The sequence below is a fragment of the Vigna unguiculata genome, chromosome 2 (genome assembly GCF_004118075.2).
Source record: "Vigna unguiculata cultivar IT97K-499-35 chromosome 2, ASM411807v1, whole genome shotgun sequence".
Classification (NCBI taxonomy): domain Eukaryota; kingdom Viridiplantae; phylum Streptophyta; class Magnoliopsida; order Fabales; family Fabaceae; genus Vigna; species Vigna unguiculata.
Genome location: NC_040280.1, coordinates 29,912,306 through 29,921,936, shown reverse-complemented (window position 1 = coordinate 29,921,936; position 9,631 = coordinate 29,912,306). Strand labels below are relative to the sequence as shown.

The 9,631-nt window shown below is 31.0% G+C and overlaps 1 protein-coding gene across 1 annotated transcript; it reads left to right on the top strand.

Annotated features, from left to right (window-relative positions):
* The first annotated feature begins 2,582 nt into the window (after positions 1-2,582).
* LOC114174692 lies at positions 2,583-8,567 on the top strand. The gene is made up of 10 exons (XM_028059519.1): positions 2,583-2,795; positions 3,451-3,673; positions 3,932-4,089; positions 4,316-4,461; positions 4,921-4,983; positions 5,075-5,167; positions 6,974-7,135; positions 7,231-7,334; positions 7,660-7,838; positions 7,967-8,567. Exons 1-10 carry the CDS (start codon positions 2,693-2,695, stop codon positions 8,215-8,217), a joined length of 1,482 nt encoding a protein of 493 aa, XP_027915320.1. The 5' UTR covers positions 2,583-2,692; the 3' UTR covers positions 8,218-8,567.
* Positions 8,568-9,631: the final 1,064 nt, after the last annotated feature.

Sequence of the window (9,631 nt, the reverse complement as noted above, 5' to 3'; positions counted from 1 at the left end):
TAATATGTCAACAAAATATTTAATGAGATCATTAGCAATTAAATGTGGGTATTTGCTGATATTAACCCTGAGAATACTGTGAATTAGTTGAAAAGGTGTTATAAAAGGAGATGTGAATAAAATTAATTGAGACTTTGGATGAAAAGTGTTAGTTCAATGTGACTTTTAGTGGATGGGAGGTGCTTAACGAAATTAGAGGTGTTTCATAAATAATGTGACCGTTGTTCTTGTTTTCTATCTTTTTCATGGATGGAATTAAACATTGAAGTGACGTTTATATCAAGGATTGCCATAGACCCGCATTCTCTACGGAACAAACTACACCCACTTGTTAATTAATGCTCTGTCATATAACAAGCATATTCTATCTAATTCCATTTTCAAACTTTTAACAAATACTTATACATGCACCATGGATTAAGTTAGAAGGTTTCTTTTGAGGCATTAGAAGGGCACGTTCATATTGCTAGTAATGCGCATTTTCTTCAAAATATTTCATTTTTTCCTTTATCAATATATTTTGTTGGATAATTTATTGCTATTTTAAACGATATAAATTATTGTATTCAATCATCTTTACCAATATTTCATTTATGTAGTTTTGAGGACACAATGTTTCCGACTTAAATAGTGATTTTAAAGGGTTTCATCTCAAGAGTTCATTCGATTATTTAAATGTGGATAAAATTGAAAACAGTTCGCTTAATTTGCATTTAGAAGTTAAAGAAGTTTGAATCGATTTAAATCTGTATTTACTTATAACACATTATAATCTTTGATTAGTTTTTTATCATTTTAATAAATTGTTTATTTTAATTATTTATGGTTAGGTTGACAATTTAATAATTTTAAATATTATAATATTATTCAATAATGTTTAAATAGTTAAAATGTTTGTTTACTTTAATTATTTATGGTTAGGTTGACAATTTAATAATTTTAAATATTATAATATTATTCAATAATGTTTAAATAGTTTAAATGTTTAATTTATTTGTTTGTCAAATTATGCAACTTGACACTCTATTTTTCAATTATTATTTTTATAACAATGTTTTGTAAAATAGGTGAATACAATAAAATAACAAGTTTAGTCACTCTACTTTTATTATATTATAACAAAAATATAAAATAAATTAAAAGAACAAAACATTTTTAATTGAATCAACTTACCGACTAATGCTAGGCCAAAACATATAAAATTAAAAGTTACTTTCATATATATATATATTGTTAATCTACCCATAACCTGAACTTATATTCCTTGTATAAGAGATTTCAAATCTTAACATTTGAGATATACCGACAAATATTATTAAACCACAATTTTCACAAAATCTTCAATTATTTCTCATGTTCTTTTCGTTATTCGCATCAAAAACTAAATTGAATTATTTTCAAGAAAATCAATATCAAATTAAGATAAAAGAAAATTGTGGATCAAACTGGTATTAACTAACAAATAGAAAGACAAAAAAGCAATTTAACCTAAGTTTAAACTCTATGTGTACGCATTTTTAAATATACGTGATATTATGTTATTAGGTGATGATAATGTAATGTTATTAAGTTAATATATAAAATAAAATTATATTTTTAAAAATAAAGTGAAAAAATATCAGAAAAGATGAAAGAATAACTGAAACGGTTGATAAATAAAATAAAAGAGAATAAGCAAGGATAAATAATTTTTAAAACAAAACTTATAAAAGTGATGGTCAATTTTCAAAAATTTAATAAATAATTATATTTTAAAAGGTAGAAGTGATATTTTAAAATGTATATAAGAGGAAATCCTATTATTAATATGTTCTTACATATATTTTTACTTATATCTCAAACATCATGCGTATATATAGAGATTAGTTTGACGCAGCACAACTTTTTATTGTTCTTTGCACACATTTATAGCTGAAAAATCCATCAACTTGCCTATTTTTTTTTTAGATTTATTGTATTTTACGGATAAACAAGTGTTTGGGTAAACCTAACAAAAGATATTAGTTAGGTGCGTGACATATTAACTAAAGAGACTATGATATAAGTTGGACTTTTTCTTCTCGATATAAGGGGGAGATATATATGTATATTTTTTTGGTCATATTGGTGGAATTATTTATTTATTCATCCATATCAGAGTTATATACTACTGATTTTTGTTGGAATTTGATGGTCCTATATTACATAAGTTATTTTTTTAATATCGGTAATGTTTGTTCAAATGAAATTTATAGGGATTATTTTCTTTTTTATCGACGTCTATGATTTATGTTTATCGATACTTTACTTAATTAATATTTTTAATTCAATATTTTTATTTAAATAAAACACTTAAAAGTTAAATAATTTAAAATTAATATATTTGAAAACTTTAAAATATTCTAAATCTTCTTACAGTGTCCTGGAATATATGATTCAGATTAAAAAATAATAAAAAAATGCACTATGGAATCCCAATTTCAAAGTATATAGTTTTTCCAAAATACCTTCCAAATGTATAATCCGAAAATTTACTATTTCGGGAGTACTCTTAACAGGAGCTGAAAGAAGAAATCATGAATGACCAAAAGCAATTACCAAAAAAGAGTTAGTTTAATTTGTGCTCAATAAAATTGCAGAATTACCCTTAACTTTTTTCGGATTTAGAAGACGCGCCTTGTATTCTCTTTTACTCACAATTGCTAACCCTGGCATGGCAATGGCGGGCTCTCACACTCCGCAATCTGCTCGGATTCTTCACTTTCTCTGCCTCTGGGCTTCTGCAGTTCTGGTATTCGCCGATGAACATTCCTTGTGTATGCCATTCTTGTCCTTTCTTCTAGATTAATTTTGTTATAGTTATTTCGTTTTATGGATTCAAATATAGGGTTTGGTTTGGTTGTGTCTTTTCTTCCCGGAAAGTTTGGTTACACTTTTGCTTGTTTCTTATGACATTGTTTGATTGTCGAACTCGAAGCATATTGGCTGGATAGTAGAGGATAATATCTTCATCACCGACGGGAAACGAAATGGTGGAAAGAAAGATGCCCTAAATTTGTTTAAAATGTTGAAACTTTGTATTTGGAACTGCTACCTGCAAGCCAATAATGCCCGTTCTATGTTTCCTTTCCAACAACGCTAAAAAAGACGTTCTACATAGTTATTCTCTATGGTTAAGCTTTCTTATGTTACAATAACTTGTAAACTCCTAGTGATTATCTGGTCGCAACATTTCATCTTAAGGATAGTCCTCATGAATGTTTATTGATACGCCCAAAATTGTAGTGGATGGAATGAAATATTCTTGTTTCCTTTCGACATAAAAATTAATATTAATATTCTATACGAGTTTGTTGTTCAAGTAACATAGATTTTTGTTTGTATATTTGATGTTATTTATAATGTAATCTGGTGCCATAATTACGTCAATGTTGAAATTTGACTTATCATTCTCCTTCTGTCTTTTTGCAGCTCTTACTCAAAATGCCACACTGCAGCTATCAAGTGGCTTGCCTGTGGGAAATTCTCCTGGTTCTAAGCCTGGTGCTACTGTGGTTGTTGAAAGAGTTTATATACATGGATTATCAAGGTTTAAAAGCCTGGGGAAATTTGCACATTCCTTTAAAGTGAAGGTGTTGCCACTGCCTACAGACTCAAATGTTCGTCTGCCAAACATAGAGGTCTGTTTCCATAGGTGAGTATTTGTACTAGAGTACATCATACATTGTACATGTGTGTGGTGTATGAATCTATCTACCTATCAACTAGGGTCTTATTGTGTATTTAGTTGATGAGTGATCATGACAGAACAGTCATTGATTTTTTGCTTTATGCATTTGGTTATTCAAGGACTAACACTTTGCTCTATATCTATTTGTCACCTATCAAACTGTTATTGGAAAAATAATCATTGTATTTGATTTAAGACATTTCTATACGTCTTCCTGTTCAGGAATGTGTCTCTTGTAGCCGGGATGTGCTCCCATAGCCAGTGGGAGAAGGTTGCCAAGGGTGCTTGGACTCGATCAGTGTCTCCTTTTGACCACAAGATTTTAGACATAAGGACTGCTGGCTCCACACTGGAAAATTTTGAAGTTTCTGTCGAAGAAGGTAAAATGTTCTTAGTGCAGGTTTGTTTAAGTTTTTTTTTTGAAGATTTTTTTTTTTTTCTTTTAAATCTCTGTTTGGAAGGGGGCATAAAGTAAATGAAAATCTAATCCAAATGTACATATTATATTTGTTACCGATGAAGACGAGATTCATTTCTTTTAAGTTATGTTCACATCTAAGAACAGTTACATCCAGCACTAACAATATTTTTTTCCCTCCTTTGCAGAATTTTTTGTATATCGAATTGTGTTATTAGTATTGGGTATTACTCTGATGAGCCTTGCAGCATTTATAAGCAATTCATTAGCATTTTACTACAGCAGTGCAATGGCAATTGGAATAATTCTCGTTGTACTGATTATTCTTTATCAGGTAACGTTTCTGTTCCTCAATTTTCAATTTTGAAATGTTTAATATCCAATCTTAGTTTCTGTTTATAATTAATCTTTTTGTTTTGTTGAGTTGAGTAGTCAATCATACCTTCAAGGTTCAATTCTTGTCAAGAAAAAATTTCTTTTGCTTTGTTTGTAGATTATCATAGAGAGTGATATGATATTTTTATGTGATTAACACTTTCCTCCCAACTCAAGAAAGTTGGACTCATGCTGGAAAAAAGATTCTGTTCAGTATAAAGTAAAAAAGAAGACTAGAACAGCTAATGAGGATTGTACCTATCTAAAAAGTATAATGTGGTCTGGATGTTGAAGTGAAAACTCCTGTTTTCTCAATATTAGTTTGACTTCTCAGTTGCAAACTAATTTTTATATTAAATGTCTATCGAAAATTTTTTGTTGACAATTAACATGGAATTTGCCGCTTATTAATTGACAGGGAATGAAACTTCTTCCAACTGGTCGTAAGAGTTCCCTTGCCATATTTATGTATTCAACTGCTGTAAGTTTATCCTTAATGCACTTCTCTTCCACCTTTATACTAATCAATGTGGATCATATAATTAACAATTTCAGGTATTATTCTAAATCAGGTTGGTTTTGGTACTTTTCTCCTCCGTTACATTCCTGGCTTAGTTCGTTCAGTACTTACAGAGTTAGGAATTGATGAAGACATGTATAATCCTGTATGTAAGTCACGTATTTGTTTTCTGCTGATTTTCTTTGACATCAAACTGCTGGTTAAAAATATCTTTCACTTATTCATATGTATTCTGAATTATTGTAGTGTTGTTTGGTCTCATTTGTTTTGTCTGTAAATTTGAATGGCTAGCTATTGAAGAGTGTATGGTCCACAACAAATGATCACGCAGGGTTTCCAGTTTGTGCAATTCCATTAGTTTAGGTCATAGAGGATTAGCATTTGGTTGCCATCCATATGTAAAACCATGTCATCATTTCATGACATGAATAATAGACAAATTAATTTTGCTAATACTATGTTAGTAACAGCCCCGAGTTCAGTTCAGCAGAAGGAATAAGGATCAGAAGGTGCACTTCATGAGGAATAAAATTATGTAATTAAAGCCATAGTTGTTAATAGTATGATGGTGGCACTATCATGCCATTGCAATCACCATCCACTCTTGGAACCTATATGCTTGTCCATTGTGCACTCAACCATTCACATCCATTGCAGGCAATATTCTCATACATGAAATCCCAAAATTACCTTAACTGTTTTATTTTTTCCATCGTTTCTTCAATTGGTGTCATATTAATATCTTGTATACTTTCATTTTGTATCTTGTCCTTTCTTGCGTCATCCATCTTAACATGCTCCTTTTTTGTACTCTCACCTTTTTCTCTTTCCACTTTAAATATCAACATACACTATCATAGAGTATAGTATGATAACCCATAATGCTTTTTTTCATTTTAGTCATCTCGCTTGTATTTTTTGTGTAACACATCATTACTAATTTTCCCATCATTTTGTGATATTTATCTTAGATGTCTAAACTTAGAAACCTGTGGTATGTAATCTTCGCCCATTTCTACTTCCAAGTAGTTTTCTTCCTCTCTTGCTACAAGTGCAAGTCAGATTGATCTCATTTATTTTCTCCCATTTAAGATAGAAAAATTATGAAAAAAAGAAAAGAAATGCTGGATGTAAAAGATGGCATGTGACTTGCTAAAGATATGAATGCTTGGAAGTCAAAAGTGAGGGCCTTAGTGTATAATTGATTCCTTATAAAGGAGATGGAAGGGGTGGTGAAAGAGCATTATATTTTTAATATGAGGCTTAAAAGAGAATGGTTTGTCAATGTGGAAAAAATATGTGGATCTTCAAATCCTAAGGAAAACGTTAGATACTGAACACTTGGATTTAATACTAAGTATATAACTTAAGCTGTAAAATTGCCTCTGCCAAGGCAGAACTATTGATTTCCTACGGGTTTAGTTTGTGAGTGCACAGTACCCAATGCAGCAAGCCATTCTAGCGCAGCGTTTTTTATTTGCATACTAGTTCAAAATATTTAGGTTTTTCCAACCTTTCCTTCGCAAAATTTGGTTAAACTTTGTGTTTTAAAATTGTTTATGCCTCTTGTTGCAATTTAGTCACGACGAGTCTCAAGATACTACAAATAATGGATCCAATGATCTCAGCGGAGTAAATATATTATTGCATACACTACAAGTTGGGTCAATCTTGAAAAAAAAAAACTGGATGTTTTAGATGGACTCTGAATTTGGGATATTCAGCTATCGAACAACTTTAGAGTTGATCCCATTGTACGCAATGAATACTTTCTTGCAATTTCTCACTAATTTGTCATTTCATTCTTGGTTTCTATGGTATTCATTGCTTAGTAGTATTTTTTTTTTGCCTATTCTAGTGTATGTTTGTGTAGTTAGTTATATTTGTCCGTTGTACAAATAGTCAAATATGAGGATCATTCAGCACTTAGCTTATGCAATGTCAACTGCAGTTGGCAATATTTCTGCTGACATTTGTTGCAATTGTTGGAGCTTGGTTGGGGTTCTGGGTGGTACACAAGCTTGTCTTGACTGAAGATGGATCAGTGGACATAAACACTGCTCAATTTGTTGCCTGGGCTTTAAGGATTTTGGCTGCGATTATGATTCTTCAGGTTTGTTTATTTATTTTCTTCCCCAGCATTTCTATTATGTTGTTGATTCTCAAGATAAGCACATGACTATAAATTTGATAAGATGTTGTTTCTAGAGTTCTATGGATCCCCTGATGGGAACATTGGCTTTACTATGTGGATCACTCCTCTCCTTGTTGAAGAGGATGCGTAGAGTGAGATTCCTTCGTCATTTACGCAGGTTAGTCCACAATTTCTTAGTTAAATGTACAATCCATAAATATTAGGGGATATATATCTATTACATTCATTTGTTAGTATAACACTAGCATTATTAGGCATTGATTTCAGTTATTAGTGAGAAAGTAATATCAAATCAGTCTATGGAAATTCAAGTTGTTTCTATAATGGAAAAGGAAATGCACGTGTCATTTCAACAAATTGAAGGCCTACTAATTGCAATTTCCCTACACTTTGTCATCATGAGAGTTTCTTTTTATGACTATTGGTCCAATAAATGCGTCCTTCGATTTTTGGTTGGTATTTACTGTGGAAAAAAATTGCAGGCGTTTGTTTAAATCACCCAAGAAAAACAGAAGGAGATCCCAGGTTCCTGACTCGTCACCTTTTGATGGTTCACACGATGAACATATGTACAACAAGATGCAAAATGAAGAAGACTCTCCACTTTTTCATCCACGACTGAAAAGCCCTACCTTGTCGCCTTGCAAATCTTCTGCTAAAGGTTTGCATCTCTTGTATCCTTGCTTTTAAAAGTGTCACCTTTGGACAACTTTTTTCTACACCGATTGATCAATGAAGAAGAACATTGAGATTCGTGGTGATTAATACGCTAAATAAGTGCGTTTCCAGGTTTCATTAGGACGCCACTTAAAACACAGAAGGAGGCGTTATACCCGTCGATCATACACGACACGCCGGAGAGAAAAAAATATTCAGCTGCAGAATGGGATGCGTTTACAAAGGAGTCAACTGAAAAAGCCTTGGAAGAACTTGTTGCATCCCCTGATTTCAGTAAATGGTTATCCACCAATGCAGATAGGATAAGTGTAACGCCCAACACGAAAACTGATCGTGGGCGTAGATGGCTGTTGTGGTCTTGAAGCACCTAAACGTTCTCCACAAATTCATGACAGTTTGATCGAAGTAGTTGATAAAATCCTTCAGGATTTCTTGCCTTTGAGCTAACGGTTGTTTTTCCATTGCAGAAGGTCCAAACACAAGAGCAATGTAGAATAGACAAACTTAAATATTGTAAATTTTTGTGATAAGTAATTTCTTGTGGGGTGTACTATAGATATTCATTCCCTGCTCTGGTGGTTTCTCAGATCTTGTCCACTGGGAAGTTTCAGGGAAATGTTTGATTTTGTATCCAATGCTGACCAGTCGGTTTATGATGTAGTCTTAGTTTTGAAATTGGTAGAATGCATTCACTTCGTTTTTATTTTAAAAACACGTTTTATGGTAAACTTAGATTCTATGATTCAGTATTTAGCCTTGTTTTAGTATGTATATATATAATTTTTGATTCAGATACATAACTATGTCTAGGCCTTTAATCTGTTTTGAGCCTATTAGAAAATGTAAATAAAAAGTAGTGCCAACTTTGTAAGTTCACACACACCCCACTATCATGTTTTACAACTGAATGAAATCTTTCTCAAATAACACTGCTAGAAAAACTAGGACATGTAAATGTGTATGTACCAGGGTTTATTTAAAAAAGTAAAAATTTATACAATCAGTATCATATTTGAACAAATATGAAAAATAAAAGAACACAAATTTAATTTTTTATATTACAGGAGTTCATTAAAAAAAATCTGTCCTTTTGTATTTTTTAAAGTTTTTTTTATACTTTTTTAATACTAGGTCTCTTATCTTCCTATTTATTATATTTTAATCCGTGTTTAGCAAAAAAGCTTATGCCAGATGCATGACTTAATTTACAAGTGTCCCGCTCCTTTCATGCTTTCTCAAAGGAAAATGATTTTTTGACCACTAAATTTTGACAATTTTTTCTTACAATTTTAAATATTATTTTTAAGTGATTTTTCATTTTTTCATTCTTAGTATTCCAAGATCACTTGAGAAATATCACATCATATTGTAAGAAAAAATTGTCAAAATTTAATAGTCAAAATATCCTTTACGAACAAGTGATCTTTGAAATTTGACGTCCATTTGAACGTTATCAAACATAACAGATATTGTAAAATCAGGAATAATTTTAATATCTCACATACAATCTTTTACTAACTATTTTTTATTTAGAATTAATAAAAAATATTATATATATATTCCTTATTTGTTTAACAACTAAAATAAGAAATGGCATGTGGCATAAGAACCAGAAACCTTTTATGTTGAATCCAAAAAGAAGTGTAAAACACTTTTACGTAAATATTAAAACAAAAAATAAATTCGGTTATACTTAATAAATATAAAGTTGCAGTAACTTTAATAAAAAAAATTAAAAACATCGGCAATGTGACACGTATGTATCATTCCTTTATC